General features: G+C 41.7%; 1 protein-coding gene across 1 annotated transcript in view; it reads left to right on the top strand.

Annotated features, from left to right (window-relative positions):
* LOC110157791 (ephrin type-A receptor 7-like) overlaps nt 1-17,497 on the top strand; it is a 358,749-nt gene that overhangs the window by 6,509 nt on the left and 334,743 nt on the right. Inside the window, exon 3 of the mRNA XM_055157155.1 lies at nt 2,989-3,661. Within this exon, the coding sequence (XP_055013130.1) occupies nt 3,055-3,661 (607 nt within the window). The 5' untranslated portion in view covers nt 2,989-3,054. The remainder of the gene's footprint in view (nt 1-2,988; nt 3,662-17,497) is intronic.

The following is a 17,497-nucleotide window of genomic DNA, read 5'->3' as shown; positions in this document are numbered from 1 at the left end:
AGTTTCTGCTTAAAAAAAACAAGCAAAAAAAAACAAAAACATTTAAAACAGAAATAACGTCCAGATAATTTACTTATTCCAATATTAGAAAGTCGTACTTGTACAATTAGTCTGTGTGGACGTTCCTATGCAGAGACTCAATGTTTACGCCTTTACAATGACTTTTATACACAAAGTATAATGAGATGATACTGTGGTTTAGACTTTGTGCCTCTTCGTTGGTGCACAATCAGACTTCATCCGGGGTGTAATCTGTATAACATCATCCCTATCAGTAGTTCTTGTTCTTGTATTTAGTTAGTTTGCTGTTAGATAAACTGGAATATCCTGTTTTTGTTTTGATCAGAGCCCTTATCTTCAAATAACCTCAGTACAATAATAAACCATAGCTCGCCTAGTTATGTATACTAATATTCCACCATAGAGATACATATAGAACACCCCCGGCATGATGTCACTGCGATCAAGTTATAATCGTAGACACTGTAGATCAGAAACTGTACTAATAATGAATGGGAAGAGAGTGTACCTGTGTTGGTTGTGAAGATGTTCCCTGGTTAAATCCTGGATGATGCTGTTGTCATTAAAGTCATAATGCTGACGCTGACGAGACACAGTGACTCAGGGCTTTGTGTCTGTGTCACCGCTCTGACTCACTCGCTCTTAAAAGTCACGCACCATGACTCTCCTGACTGTGGTTAAACGTCCATCCCACTCGTGTGATGAGTCCTGTTTATTTAAGGACATTAATCTAAACTGTAATATTTCATGTTATGTAATAGATGTAAACTCTAGCTGAAATGTGATTTAAATCTTTTATCTTTGGGAAAGTTGTTGTAGGGTGATTTTAAAAATTAAACATTAGTCTTATATGGGGCTTTTACTAGACATTCAAAGTCACTTTACAGTTTTGTGCATTTGACTTTGAGTTGATTCAACTTGACAAGTCAAATGATCTACCAATGGAATAAGTGTTGTTGTTGTTTTTTTTTTGTTTTTTTTTTTAAGCTATTTTTTTTTTTTTTTTATGTTTTTTTTTATTACTTTTTTGTGCACATAAATCACATTTCACAGAAGAAGAAAATATTAAATAAATAATATAATTAACAGTAATACAATGTGACCATCCAAGTGTGTTTTTCTTAATTTAAGTAACATATGATTTTGTTTCTTATTTTAAGTGCAAAAAGTTATTTCTCTTATTTTAAGTGAAGCCAGATGTATTTTCTTATTTTAAGTACAAAATGTCTAGTTCCACTGGTAGATCAATTGATTTTTTTCAAGTGAAATTTACTCAAATCATGATAAAACTTTTTAAATTCAAGTCGTCTTAACTTGGATAGATTTTGTTTTTTGCAGTGTAGTAATATTTAAAGCTACACAGTGTAACTTTCTGGTTAGGTTTTTATTTGAATACATCTTTTGGCTAAAATCTAACTAGTATTTAATCAGATACAGACAGCACACAGCACTCTCAGTCTGGCCCATAGGCAAGGCAATGCAAGTTTATTTGTACAGCACAATTCGTACACAAAGTAATTCAAAGTGCTTTACAGAATAAGAAATACATTAAAATTACATTAAAAACAAATCAAAACATAAATAATCATAAAGATTAAAATAAAAAAGAGAGGCATAAATTAGAGAGAAGAGTGCGGAATGAAAACCTTTCAGTCATGTGCACAGTGAAACAGAAATGTTTTGAGCCTGGATTTAAACAGCGTCACAGAAGAGTCTGTCTCACATGTTCAGGAAGACTGTGTAAAGAAGTGAACTAAATGAGTATGACACATTCCACTCCAGTCAAATGAAGCTCATTGAGGCTGGAGATACAGGGGCAAAATTGAAACAGAGTTCCATGTCAGGAATTCTGACCATGAGTAATATGACAACCAAAGAGCCAAGGCTGTTGAAGGTAACGTCCAGAGACTGTGTATATAAATGGACGTAGCTAAATAGCTGCTTTCCAAATAGCTTTCAGCTCAATCGACTCTGGCTCCAGTTCACTTTGTATGGATTGACTGCTGCTTTGAGCTTTGTCATTTTGATCTTAAATTGTTAGTATTAGCCCCTTCTACATGGAGTTTTTATTTCACAGTTTGTCCATAAATCATCAATTGCTAATATGGAACTCGACTCCGAATTTGCCCCAATAACCACAAGCCTCCATGAGCTTCATTTGACTGGAGCTGAACACTATGGGTGACGCCACACTCCCATAAGGCACTTTCACACCACTAGTTCAATTATTTGGTCCTCACCAGGAATAAAGTTGTTTTCATGTAGCATATAGACTCCAGTGTGGTCCTTTCACACCAGCAGATGAACCAAAATTTTTAAAATATCGGGGGCTCCTGTGCACAGTGGGTTTGACCGCACGTGGCTTGGGGACTCTGAGGCTTTCCTCAGGAAGCACCATCTAGCCAACTGGCCTTCCCACAGAGCCACTCTGCAGGGAACAGGCAGCAAAGACCAGCCTCCATCACACCCCTTAACTGACTGAGGCGAGGGGCTCAATTCGAGATGATGGAAATTTAGAAGACCGGGGAGGTTGGTGGGAGTCCGAGCTTGCCCAAGATGCACTTCAAATAGTTGGATTTATACATCATTTCAAATAGTTTGTTTGGACCTACTGTCTATGGTTTGGACCTGAGTTTGCATTCTCACCAGAAGGACCGCACCAGAGTTTGGCATTTGGTGCAGAGTCAAGCGGACCAAGACCACCTTTTTTTGGGGGTCTCCACCCGCTTGATTTCTCCAAGTGCGATTGATCCAAGTGTGATTGATCCAAGTGTGATTGATACTTTCACACCAACAAAAATAAACCTAACTAAGAGCTTCTTGTTCGATTGGAACTGCTGTCGGCGTAAAAGCACCCTTAAGTCCACTTCTTTATACAGCCACACTTAAAAAAAATGCAATGCTAACCACAGCCCTAACCCCTTTCTTTCTTTCTCTGTCTCTCTTTCTCTCCCTCTCTCTTTGCAGTGGGAGGAGATCAGCGGCGTGGACGAGAAGTACAAGCCCATCCGCACGTACCAGGTGTGTAACGTGATGGAGCCCCTGCAGCAGAACAACTGGCTGCAGACGGGCTGGGTGGCCAGGAGGGGGGGCCAGCGCATCTTCGTGGAGCTGCAGTTCACCCTCCGAGACTGCAACAGCATCCCGGGCGTGGCTGGGACGTGCAAGGAAACGTTCAACCTCCTCTACGTGGAGTCCGACCGCGACCTGGGCGGCGTCACCAGAGAAGACCGCTACACCAAGATCGACACCATAGCGGCGGACGAAAGCTTCACGCAGGGAGATCTGGGAGAACGGAAGATGAAACTGAACACCGAAGTGAGAGAGATCGGGCACCTGAACCGAAAAGGCTTCCATTTGGCGTTCCAGGACGTGGGAGCGTGCGTGGCCCTGGTGGCGGTGAGGGTGTACTACAAGCGCTGTCTGGCCACCGTGCAGAACCTGGCCGTGTTTCCGGACACGGTGGCGGAGGCGGCGTTCGCGACCCTGGTGGAGGTGAGGGGGGCGTGCGTGAATAACTCAGAGGTGGATACGGACAGTCCTCCCAGAATGCACTGCAGCGCCGAGGGGGAGTGGCTGGTTCCGATCGGGAAGTGCAGCTGCAGCGCGGGGTACGAGGAGGGGCATAGCAGCTGTGAAGGTAGGAACCGAGATTTTATAGTTTTGTCTTTTTTGCGATTTAAATACCGTTGAGAAAAGCGATTTTGTGGTGTGGTGTTTTGCTTTATTGCGTGAAGCTGCTCGTATCTTGTTGTTGGAAAAGGATTTGGGAATTAAACATGGAAATATATGAATTCATGAGTTTCGACTTCAACATTTTGAGGACTTTTTCTTATTCAAAAATTGTAATATATTCATTGTTCATCGCTATGGCAACAGTGCTGATTTTTCATTGCTTAGAAACCCATGGGTAGTAGATTTGGGATTTTAGGCACTTTTCACTGTTGTAGTTGAATATTTGAGAACATTAAAGGTTCTATATTACACAAAATGTACTCTACCTAGGCGCTCAAAGTCACTTTACAGTTTTGTGCATTATTCATTCACTCCTGCTCTGGGACCAGTGGTGTAGTGGGGATTTTTTAAGTGGGAGTACGTGATTCGTGAATGAGCGAGGAGGACTAAATCAGGACTAAACCAGGTCTAGACCAGGACTAAAGCAGGACTGAACCAGGACTACACCAGGTCTAAACCAGGTCTGCACCAGGACTACTGTATTTTCTGGGCTATTAGACGCACTCTTAAGCCTCCAACCTCATCAAAAAACGACTGCGCTCCACAATCCAGAGCGCCCCATACACGAATCCACTCGGGTGTCCCAGCACGACTTCAGTAAACTACAAAGCCACAACACCCGCAGAACACGCAAACACACACGGAGCAGACAGCGACCGCACAGCAAAAAACACCCACAGACACACTCATCACTCCACGCCGACGAGGAACAGAACGGAGGAACGAACCGAAAAAGCGAGTGCAATGTGCCGCTTCTAGACACGACTGAACAACTGAGTCACTGCAAACACGCCGACAATCCAGCGGTGCCAGACACACCCTCCCTACACGCCACAACTGAACAAAGCCCAGAGTCACCGTGAACGCCACAAACAAACAAAACCACTCACCCATCCAACTCTTGGGTCCAGTGAGGTTTATTTGTGAAAAAAGTTTGAAAATAGACCATTTAAGGTCTAAACCAGGTCTAAACCAGGTCTAAACCAGGACCAATGTAGGAGAGATAGAGAGAGAGAGAGAGAGAGGGAGAAAACCCTGTGTTCATGGAACAGGGTGTCAGCAAAGTGTGATCGGGCGATGGTTGTGCCGAGCCCCAAGGGGTGCTGAGCTCTGCACCAGTCCTTTTTCCTGCAGTCACCCGATGGTCTACACGAGCGCACCTGCGGGCACGTCCCGACCTTTAGTCCTGGTTTAGCTCTGGTTTAGTTCTGGTTAGTCCTGGGTTAGGCCTGTTTTAGTGCTAGTTCAGTCCTGGTTCAGTCCTGGTTCAGTCCTGGTTCAGTCCTGGTTCAGTCATGGTCCCCTCATGTGGCAGGTCACTATAGGACAGTAGTGCAGATATCATTAGTCTGTGCAGGTTGTTTTCACAGTTGCCAGTAGCTGTTGTAGTCGTAGCTATTTTATATTTGTTATTTTTTAATAGCTCACGTCGGGAGAAGTGAGTGAACGGCGTAAACCTGCATACCACACCCACTATACCCCTGCCTGGGACACACTGACTGAAGTGAGGTTGCTGATCTCGGACAAACAATGTTTAGCTAAATTAAAATGACTTAAATTAAGAACATCTGACTTTATTTGATCCAACTTGACAAGTCACATCATCTACCAACAGAATAAGTGAATAAGTGTGTTTTTCTTCATTCGAGCACCATTAGATTTTGTTTCTTATTTTAAGTTCAAGAAGTTGTTTTTCTTATTTTAAGTGTAGCAAGATGTATTTTCATATTTTAAGTACAAAAAGTCTAGTTCCACTGGCAAGTCATTTTACTTTTCAAGTAAAATTTTCTTTTCAAGTAAAATTTACTTAAACTGACAGAATTGACTCTTGTGTCGTGTTCGAATGTTGTGCCTCATCAAAAACATACGGAAACATTCAGAACAGTCCTGAAATCTAAACTCTTGTCCCGAATCCCAAATCTGGCCTTAAATGTCAAGAAAATGACACTCAAACAGAATACTGAGTAGTTATTTTCTGATAAATATTAAAAACTTAGACAGGTTGAGTCAACTACATGCAGACTTGTTGTGTTCTTTCTTCAGTTTTGTGTGCAAAGAAAATAATTTATTAAAACTTTGTTAAAGTGATTCACAAAGGAAATGAAACAACAGGAAAAAGAAACAACATTATAACATTGATCATAAAATAGTGTATTATGGGCCTTTGAAATCAGTCGTACAGTAATATTTAAAGCCTGGACTCTATTTCATGTAAGTTCTGTTAATCTTAGAAGTGCTGGAAGTTAAATAAAAGTGTTGATTTGTATAGAAAGGTGTGACTTTGCCTGGGCGTGTTACATAAGTCTGTGTTGTGAGACTGATCCATCTTTAAACAGACTCAGGTTCTAAATAAAGGCGTTTGTTTTTGTCCTGAGTGTGCGTCAGTCACAGCCCACCAGCACCAGAACCCGAGCCAGAACCTGTACAGTACAACCAGGTCTAAAAACACACCAGCACCAGAACCCGAGCCAGAGCCTGTACAGTACAACCAGGTCTAAAGGGGCATATGCATTTATTAAAGAACACACACTAGTTTTATGTTTCTGTCTGTTCTGTGGTTATAATCTATGTCAACTATGGATCATTATCAGTGTTGGGGAGTAACAGATTACATGTACCAGAGTTAATCAGAGTACAAATTATGAGTAACTGTATTCGGTTACAGTTACTGTTTAAGTGAGTGGTAATTGGATTACAGTTACTTGGTTGAAATAAATGGATTACACAGAGGTATTTTCAGTTTTCACTTTCCTTTTTTTTCTTTTTTTTCTCGGTAATTTCACTTATTGCCGGACACTAAACCAGGTCCAAACCAGGTCTAAACCAGGACTAAACCAGGACTAAACCAGGACTAAACCAAGTCTAAACCAGGTCTAAACCAGGATTAAACCAGGACTAAACCAGGATTAAACCAGGTCTAAACCAGGTCTAAACCAGGAATAAACCAGGTCCAAACCAGGTCCAAACCAGGATTAAACCAGGTCTAAACCAGGATTAAACCAGGTCCAAACCAGGATTAAACCAGGTCTAAACCAGGATTAAACCAGGTCCAAACCAGGTCTAAACCAGGTCAAAACCAGGCCTAAAGTAGGACTAAACCAAGACTAAACCAGGTCTAAACCAGGTCTAAACCAGGTCTAAACCAGGATTAAACCAGGTCCAAACCAGGTCCAAACCAGGTCTAAACCAGGATTAAACCAGGTCTAAACTAGGTCTAAACTAGGACTAAACCAGGACTAAAACCAGGTCTATACTATGTCTCAAACTGGATTTAACAGGACTAAATCATGCTGCACGGACGTGTCTCTTCTTCTATCAATAATATTTTTAATACGGTTGAGTAAAGTCTGGGCTTTTTCTTTTCTTTTAGCAGACAAACATCTTGGTGGTACGATATCCTAGTCTTTGCTTCTCTACAGCAAATCAAGTAATCCAAAGTATTCAGATTACTTTACTCACCTTAAGTAATTTATTGGATTACTGTTACAAACTACATTTTGGGATATGTAATCTGTAATCTGTAGGGGAATACATTTTAAAAGTCACCTTCCCAACTCTGATCATTATGTCATCATCTGGACATTTACACATGATCAAATATAACAAATATCAGATTGGAGCGACAGTGGCTCAGTGGTGAGAGCACTGCACTGCAAATACTTCAGATCTGGTCAAGATTTTAAAACTTGCATCAAGTTTTTCATCTTGTTTCCAGATTTATGATCTGCTTACTGGTTCTGAGATGCTTCACTTGTCAAGCAAAATGATCTTGCTGCATGGACAGATAATTAAACTACTTTTACATTATTTTCTGATAGATTTAAGTGTTTATATCTTATATTTTGGCCAAGCTTTTTTGCAGTGTTTCTACTGCAAACAGCAGTATCTAGGTAAGATAAAATCACTTAAGTTAAGAATATTTTACTTAGATTCAACTTGACAATATGACTTGTTTTTATATTTTAAGTACAAAAAGTCTTGCTCCATTGGCAGATCATTTGACTTGTCAAATAAAATGATCTTGCTGCATGGACAGATAAATTAAACAAGTTTTAAGTCATGTTCTGATAGATTTAAGTGTTTATATCTTAAATGTTGGCCAAGCTTTTCTGCAGTGTGGTCCGACAAACCAAAGGTCGGAGGATCGATTCCCAGCTCGGACCAAGTTCTGTTGTTGTTTTGTATGCACTGCAAAAATCAATGACTTGAATTAAGAACATTTTACTTGAGTCAATTCAACATGACAAGTAAAACATTTCTACCAGTGGAATAAGTGTGGTTTTCTTAATTCAAGCAATATCACATTTTGTTTCTTATTTTAAGTGCAAAAAGTCATTGTTTTTCTTATCTTAGGTGGAGCAAGATGTATTTTCATATTTTAAGTACAAAAAGTCTAGTTCCATTGGCTAGATTTTAGTCTTTGCAGTGTGAATGTGGTGGCGTGTCACAATCTGTCCCGGGGCAGCTGTGGCTACAATAGTAATGCACCGCCTCTGAGTGAATGAATAATGACACAGCAGTGAGAGCTTGTAAAGTAAAGTGCATTATTAACATCGATTACTGGCCACAACAAGACAAATAGTTTGACAAATGTTCTGGTTGCTCATGTTCAGATCTGACCTGTACGTATGCTTCATTGAGCCTATATATAAAAGGCGTTGTGTTAGTGTACGTGTCGGTGTCGGTGTGGGTGCTACACATTGACGTATTGGACTCTAAACATGACCATGGCTCATACAAAGGCAGCGTGTGACGGCGAACTGCTGCTGTTAGCTTTCACACTCCAGCTTGTAGGCTATTGTTGTGCAATGCATCGTGGGTGTTGTAGTCTGGACTGTGGGCTGAAGCTCAAATGGTCATGTTATTATTATAGATCTTCATATTATTGATATTGCCTCATAGCGTGATCAAAAGTATAGAAAAGAACAGACTACTAATAATACTGTTTTTGTTTATTGTTGACTGGTCATGTTTACACGATCAGTCATTGCAGCTCTACACATTTATGAAGCCATTTTACTTAAAGGGACTGTAAGAGAATTTAAGTAATTTATCTTCCACGTACATCTCAGCGTACTATTGAATCGTTTTGAATCACAAAAGCTACATTTACACCATGAGTTTCCCTTGGCATACCACTAAATTGTGGCATATTGCTGTCTAACCGGTGTCTACTGACCTTCATAGTCTCACCACACTTGCTTTGTAAACCTCCTCCTCCTTTGGAAGCATAATCAAGAGGTTTGAACACTCAGAGATCATAATATGTTCACTTTTGAAATCATACTGTTGATTTTTCACGTCCCCCCGGGCCTGTATTATTGATGGTAAATAAACTTCTCCTGCTTAAGACGTCCAGTTGCTCTCCAGCCTTTTACTTCCACCCTTTCTTGGACAAGCTGAAAACTTTGACAACAGGGACTATATTGCATTATAATGTTGTTTCCTCATAACGAACAGACATAGAGTTGTGTTTTGTTTCATTCACACATGTACAAAAAGCCATCAAACTCCCTCCTGAAGCTTTACTCCTCCCCTAAGCAAAATCTGAAAAATCCACTAGAGTTGGCAGTGCCTGGTGGGTTGGGGCGGGCACTAGAGTGATGATTGACAGCTGACTGACAGCTACAACAGTCCAACACGGCGCAGACCGGTGTGCTCCAGACTTTGAAACAGAGTGGACATTTGTGCTCGTGTCACGCCTTTTCCCTTTTCTGAAGACATGGTGGAACATTGTGGTGCCCGGTGGTGCCAGGTGGGGTCGGAGCTGAGAGGGGCTCCTCACGTACCTCCCATAGACGCCAGTGACTGCGCTCGTCACGTCATAACCTGCATCTGACTCATCGGCGGCCGTTAGTCCACCTCTCTGGGTAGCTGGAGAGTCCCTGCCTCAAGTGGAGGAGTTCAAGTATCTCGGGGCTTTGTTCACGAGTGAGGGGAGGATGGAGCTTGAGATGAGGTGAAGAGGGAGCTGAGCTGAAAGGCAAAGCTCTCGATTTATCCTCAATCTGATCCTTTCCTCACCTATGCTCATGAGCTCTGGGTAATGACTAAAAGGACAGGATTGCAGATACAAGCAGCCGAAATGAATTTCCTTCACAGGGTGTCTGGGCGCTCCCTTAGAGATAGAGTGAGGAGCTCAGTCACTTGGGAGGAGCTCGGAGTAGAGCTGCTGCTCTTCAATGTTGAGAGGAGCAACTGAGGCTCAGGCATTTGCTCCGGATGCCTCCAGGGTGTTTCCCTCAGGAGGTGTTCCGGGCATGTCCCACTGGGAGGAGGCTCTGGGGAAGAACCAGGACACACTGGAGGGACTATGTCTCTCGGCTGGCCTGAGAACGCCTCAGTGTCTCCCTGGAGGAGCTGGAGGAAGTGTCTGGGGTGAAGGAAGTCTGGGACTCCCTGCTTAGAATCCCGCCCCTGCGACCCGGCCCCGGATAAGCAGAAGAACATGGATGGATGGATAGTCCAACCTGAAAATTCAAACATTCTGGCCATAGTTGATCCTAAAGAGGCCGTTTCAGACACGACTCTGACACAAAAGTCCGATTTTTCTAATATACAAACCCTGCAAATTTAGGCTTTTTCTCTAACAGAAAACACACTGTTCCATTTTGTGATGTCATGTGGCAATACAGGAAGTGCTCCAATGTGTTTTTAAACTCCGCACACCTTCACTAGAATAATTTGGATGATTTCAGTCTGTCTAAAGGTAAAATGTAGCTGTTCACTTGAAACTTACCACTTCATGGCATCACGAGGTGGAACAGAGCATTTTGAGCTTTGGAAAAAGAGTATAAAAAAGGATTACTCAAACAAAACAAAACACAAATCCAACATTATAGCCCGACTTAAGGCCACAAGAGTCACGTTTGAGTAACACAGGACCTTTAAACTCAAGCTCCACCTGGTACAAAGCCCTGACATGTTTCTTTTGCAACTTTTAATACCACTGTCGCTAACGGCTCATTAACTCGGCCACTCACAAACTGTAATTTCACGAGGTTTTCTGAGGACAACTGTAATCATCCTCGTGTTTAAAAGCCTGCACCTGCGCCGTTCGCTTTGCCTACCCTCTCCGCCACCGTGCAGATCCTCAAAGATGCTGCGTTTTTGTTTCGTCGGCAGAAAAGTCCGGCTCTTCGGAATAAATTATCGACAGGAGCGGCAGGAGCAGGCAGGCGCGCGGTGTTCCCGGGCAGGAGTAACATTCGGCGGGTGCAGAGAGAGAGAAGAGAGAGAGAAAGGAGGGGACAGAGGGAGACGATTGGTTTTATTGGCAGATCGTCCTCACAAACAAACTGTGCGGTGCTTGACCGGCTTTTTGTAATTACCCACAATGCCTCCTCGACAATAAAATGAAACAGATGAACAGACAGATAGAGAGGGAGGGAGATGGAGGGAGACGGAGGGAGGGTGGGAAAGAAAGAGAGAGAGAGAGGAAGAGACGAGAGGGAAGCTGAGAAAAGAGAGGAGACTGAGCGAAGGAAAGAAGGAGATACTGTAGAGATGGAAAGAAATAGGAGAGAAGAGAGAGAAGGAGGGAGACAAAGAAAAAAGGAAGAGAGAGAAGGAAAGAGAGAGGGAGGGAGAGAGAGACAGAGAGAAGAGAGGGCAGAGAAAGAAAGAGAAATACCCCGAGAAGGAGGGAGAGAGAGACTCAAGTTTTAGTTGTTACTCTCACAGAAAAGGAAAGAGAGAAATGAAGAGAGGGAGTCAAAAAAAAGAGAGAGGAGGGAGAAGAGAGAAGAAAAGATGAGAAAGAATGTGAGGAAGGGAGAGAGAAGGAGAGAGATGGACGGAGGGAATAGAGGCTAGAAAGAGTCAGAAAATGAGGGAGAGAAAAAAATCAGAGAGTGACAAAAGTGAGGATGGAGAGAAAGAGAGAGGATAAGCCAAGAGAGGGAGAGAGACAGAGGGAGAGAGAGGAGATAGAAAGAAAGAAAGAGAGGGAGAGACAGATGGAGACACAGAGGGAGAGAGAGGAGATCGGAAGAGAGAAGGAGAAAGACAGAACAGAGAAAGAGAGAGACAGAGGAGGGAGGATTATGAAAAAGAGAGAGAAGAGAGAGAGAGCAGACGACAGACGGAGGTGAGGAGGGTGAGTGTGTGTGTGTGTGTGTGTGTGTGTGTGTGTGTGTGTGTGTGTGTGTGTGTGTGTGTGTGTGTGTGTGTGTGTGTGTGTGTGTGTGAAGTGGACTAAAGTTGGTAAAGTTTCAAACCGACTCACTGCAAAATGTGAGCAGCCTGTTGAGTTAAAACGTGAAGTCACACTAGTATTTTTGTCCTTAGTACTTCAAATATCAAAGTAGTAGGAGTACTTAGTGCAGCATGCGTGAACTTTTTGTTAGCATGTAGAGGGTCACATGTATCAGTATCGAAACTAGATACTAATTTTTCACAAGTATCGATACTAAAAAGTTCCATTCACAGAAAAGAAATGAACCTACCTGGACCACAGAGGATTACACACCCAGAACAGAACAGAAAATACTACACTTTATTTATTTATTTATTTCCAATTATCATCGCTTTTATTATCAACGTGGTATCGGAATCAGTATTGAGTCTATTGTTTAGTACTGAAATTGAGTTTGAAATTTTATAGAGAGAAAGAGAGAGATACAGAGAGACACACACACACAGAGAAAGAGGCAGAGAGAGAAAGAAACTACAAACACCACAAAGACAGAGAGAGAGAGAGAGACAGAGAGAAAAACAGAGAGAGAGAAAGACAGAGAGACAGAGACTCCACCCACCACAAAGACAGAGAGAGAAATAGACAGAGAGCAAAACAGAGAGACCGACAGAGAGATAGACAGAGAGAAGGACTGAGAGAAAGAGAGACAGCGACTGCACACGCCACAAAGACAGAGAGAAAAACAGAGAGAGAGAGAGAGAGAGAGACAGCGACTGCAAACACCACAAAGACAGACAGAGAGCGTGAGATAGACAGAGAGAGAGAAAGACAGAGAGACAGAGACAGAGACTGCACCCACTACAAAGACAGAGAGAGCCAGCGACCGAGACAGAGACAGAGAGAGAGAGAGAGAGAGAGACACAGATAAGGACTAAAAGAAAGAGACAGCGACCGCACATGCCACAAAGACAGAGAGACAGAGACAGAGAGAGACTGCACACACCAGAGACAAAGAGAGAGACCTCCTGGTTGTTTGCCAAACCCAGAGCCTGGGGCTGAGCTCTGTAGAAGTTCTCTCATCATTCCTTCACTTGTTATTGTTAGATTCCATTTTCCTGTAGAACAAACAAACCTGAGTTCTCTTCACTTCTCATTACCCTGCACACACTTCTAAACACAACACACACACTTGTACATCAGACTTGTAGAAGAGTCTAAACACACACACACTTGTACATCAGACTTGTAGAAGAGTCTAAACACACACACTTGTACATCAGACTTGTAGAAGAGTCTAAATGCACACACACTTGTACATCAGACTTGTAGAAGAGTCTAAACACACACACACACACACACACACTTGTACATCAGACTTGTAGAGGCGTCTAAATGCACACACACTTGTACATCAGACTTGTAGAAGAGTCTAAACACACACACTTGTACATCAGACTTGTAGAAGAGTCTAAATGCACACACACTTGTACATCAGACTTGTAGAAGAGTCTAAATGCACACACACTTGTACATCAGACTTGTAGAAGAGTCTAAATGCACACACTTGTAAATGTTAGCGAGCGTTTTGTCTTTTGAATATTCATGTGGAGAGCCGAGTCGTCCCAGTGCACCAGAGCTATTGATCAGCTCTAATGCTCCACTCAGACCAGACACACACACACACACACACACACAGAGAAAGAGAGAGAGAGAGGCTGAATATACACCAGAAAGAGAAAGAGACAGAGAGAGAGAGAAGAAGTGACAGACAGAGAGACAGAGGGAGACTGCTTCTGCAACTACTACAACCAGGGCCTATGCACTGAGACCCTATGTAATCAAAAGAAAGGAAGAAAGGAAAGGGGTAAAGAGTGAAGACAGAGAGAAGAAAGAGAGAGACTGAGGGAGAGGAGAGAGGGTGGGGGACAAAACAGGGCCTATGCAGTAAGAACCACGGCCTATGTAAAGAAAACCTGCAATACAACCCAAACCTCAACCTATTGAAGTTACAGTCTATACTATCAGAACCAGGGCCTATGCAAATCTCAACCTAAAGCTCGTCTACCTGATTTTCATATACATTTGCCGCAATAATGGTATAAGTCAGAGAGTGGATGTTTGCATGCTAGTTGCAGACCTCTGAAAGTTGAGAAAACCAAGGTAAGTGAGCCAAATTTTGATAAAAACAAATAATACTGACAAACGTTTTCAGTTACGCAGTCATTCCCACATTAGTAAAACCTTTGCAATCAAGACAACAAAAGAAAAAGAAATGAGCTCTCTGTCGTCCCCTGCCCGACACTGCGTCTTATTTCCTCCGCTTGTGAATGTGAAAGTGTGAAAGTGTGTGTTTAAACAGGTCAATGGTATCGAGCGGAGAGAGGAGCAGATAGCGGCGTCACACTGAAGAGTTTACGGAGAGAGGACAGCCCTAAAGCTTGTACTCCACGCTCACAGGAGATAGGAATCTGACACGGCTTTGTCTGCGCTCGATAGTGATGGAAAAGTAAAAACAATCATTATAGAACTATTGTAATCTATTGTGCTGGCTGGAGGCTGCTCGGGTTTGTACGCGGTGTTGTCACGAGGAAAGTTCAATTTCAATACGAAGGAATAGACTCGATTCTGGTACCACAAACGTATTAAAACATTCTTTATTTAGACAATAGAATGCGATTTTCAACATTGAATTGTGCCACGTGGCTTTATATCTGTGTAAAACCATAGAAAATAAACTAAAAGAGTCAAATGAAGCTCATCGAGACTGCAGTTATAGAGAGAATTTGAAGCAGATAGATAGATATTTGGTTGCTATAATACTCACGGTTGGAATTCCAAAGAGTCAATCCGGAGCAAGACTGTTACAGTTAACTTACTCCACACTGCTAATGTTATTTGAGAGGGACTTCTACGGAAGCCGAGAGGGGTCACAACAAACGCAAATGCCACAACAAATACAAATGCGACAACACAGCAAAAAGCCACAACACACCAAAAACAAGCCAGAACGGAAATGACCGCGGGACTCTATTTCAATGCAAACGCCGCAACAAATACAAACGCCACAACACAAACGCAAATGCCACAACACATTAAAAAGCCACAACACATTAAAAAGCCACAACACATCAAAAAGCCACAACGGAAGTGACAGCGGGACTCTATTTTCCGGTGGATCAATCAAGCGGCAAGTGATGAAGAAGAACTACAATGTGAAAAGTAAAGGAACGGAGAAGTTGGAAACGTAAGTAGAAATAATTTATTGATTTATCATTATTCGTTTCACGTTGTAGTTCTTCTTCTTCATTTGCCGCTTGATCGGTCCGTCAGAAAATAGAGTCCCGCTGTCACTTTCGTTGTGACTTTTTAATGTGTTGTGGCATTTGTATTTGTTGCGGCGTTTGCGTTTGTTGTGACCCCTCTCGGCTTCCGTAGACTTCTTTAACACCACAAATCATCTCATCTGTTGTAGCTTCATGTAAGTCAACTCTTTCTGGTCCGATTGTGCTAAAATTAAGCTCAGATTAAAGTCTATCCTGAGCTTCACACAGAGCATCACGCCCCCAATATTCATGTAATAACATCTCAAATTTATGTAAAAAAAACTCTCTTAAAGGTGCATTGTGACGGAGGGTTCGTAATTCATGGCAGTGCTTTCATTTTCTTCAGCGTGCTATTGTGTCTAAAACATAAGTAAGCATAACACTGTATCTTATTAACGTATAAGAGAATAAAAGTACTATCAGCTGATTGTTGGCAATTCAGCGGCATCATGTAAATGAACATTGGGCTTCACTGCCAAATTTTAGACCATAAATATCACATGAAGCCAAATATGTAATAACATCTCTGTTAAAAATGGTGTCATTTGAACTTCGTGTTAAAAAAAAACTCTCTTAAAGGTGCATTGTGACGGAGGGTTCGTCAAATGCTTTTCTTTATGGAGATGTTATTGTGTTGTCTGGAGTGTTTCACACTATGGCATTAAACCTTGATGTAATTGTTGTAATTAGTTGTAATTTAAAACTCATCATTATGACTTTAAAACTCATCATTATGACTTTAAAACTTGTAATTATGACTTTAAATCTTGTAATTATAAGATTAAAACTCATAATTATACATAATAACTTTCTGTGAGGCTGTGTGAAGAGTCCCTCAGTCGTCCAGGTAGAATCCATGAGGAGAAAAATTCAGTTTGTCGACTGGACAAAAGTTAATTTGGTTGAAGACGTTTCGCAGCTCATCCAAGCAGCTTCTTCAGTTCATCTTCAGAACTGAAGAAGCTGCTAAACGTCTTCAACCAAACTAACTTTTGTCCAGTCGACAAACTGAATTGTTCTCCTCTTTCTGTGAGGCTTTTATTTTTTATTTACTGGTGGAAATGACCTTCCATAATAAAACCACCTGTAATTGAATAAATGTGAGCTAGAGCTGTTTAATTGCCACTTTTACATGAGAGCTTTAATTCTGAATAAAAATAATTTCATTTCTGAATAAAAAATTATTCCGCTTTAAAAAGACCATAGAAACACTTCATTCCTAATTAAAATGATTATTCACAATTAAACCGAAGTAAGTGAGTAGTTTATTTTTATTTTAAAGCCAAATTAATTAATTATTTTGTATTCCACAATCATGCAAATGTTTATTCTTATAAAAAATGATTTCAATCATTCAGCACATGCTCGTTGTGTCGCCCTTCTGATACGATCTGGACAATCCGGCTCCACCAGTCCTGACTTCAGACTTTCATCCACGTCTCTTTGGATTTGTGAGCAGGATGTGGGAGTGGGCTGAGGTAGAGCAAGCTGTTGACTCAGTTTGTCTTCTTCCTCCTTCTCCGACACTCTTCCCTTCTCCTCCTCAGCTGACAGACGTAAAGCGTGATGAGAGAATTCTCCAGCTGCTGCGCAATTATCATCAGAACCACTGAGGAAAAAGTTTGGATCATGTTTGTGTCCGTGACGTAACGACAAACCGAGATGACAGAAAAGCCGGTAGCAGCTGAAGTGTGTGTTTTCTTCCGGTTGGTGTAAATACGTTGGTGTTAGTTTAACGTGTTTTCCATGTAAACCTCAATTCAGAATTATTATTTCCATGTAAACTCTAAAGAGAATATTTTAATTGCAAACTATTGAATTCAGAACAGTTCATTCTAAATTCAAAAACATCATGTAAACGTGGCCTTTGTCATACTGTGGAACACTTCAGGAATCTTTGAATCCTTTAAATGTACAGAATCCACTTTTCTCTTCAGCCTCTCTCCTCCAGCCCCGTCATCACGCTGCAGTTCATTTCCAATCAGCTCTAATGCGACGTGCCCTCCTTTGTTCTGTGCCATATTTCTTAAAGCGTCGTATCTTCTGAGTGAAGATGAGAGTGAGATATGATCAGGAGAAGATAATAACTATTTAAACTATCAGATTACTGGGCCTTTTACACTAGACGAATTGCACTGTTGAAAATCCCAGATACAATCACACAGTATTAGACCAGCACTCGTATTGTCTGATATATTCGCCGCGAGAGACGAGAATGAAATGGAAAATCAAGCAGAAAAACACGAGTGATTGAAAATAGTTTCCTCTTGAGAACCTATGC

Source organism: Boleophthalmus pectinirostris, unplaced genomic scaffold, assembly GCF_026225935.1.
Source record: "Boleophthalmus pectinirostris isolate CB_2022bp ecotype Guang Dong unplaced genomic scaffold, ASM2622593v1 HiC_scaffold_21, whole genome shotgun sequence".
Taxonomy (NCBI): Eukaryota; Metazoa; Chordata; class Actinopteri; order Gobiiformes; family Gobiidae; genus Boleophthalmus; species Boleophthalmus pectinirostris.
The sequence above is the reverse complement of the archived record's forward strand: the minus strand, read 5'-3'. Positions and strand labels throughout refer to the sequence as shown.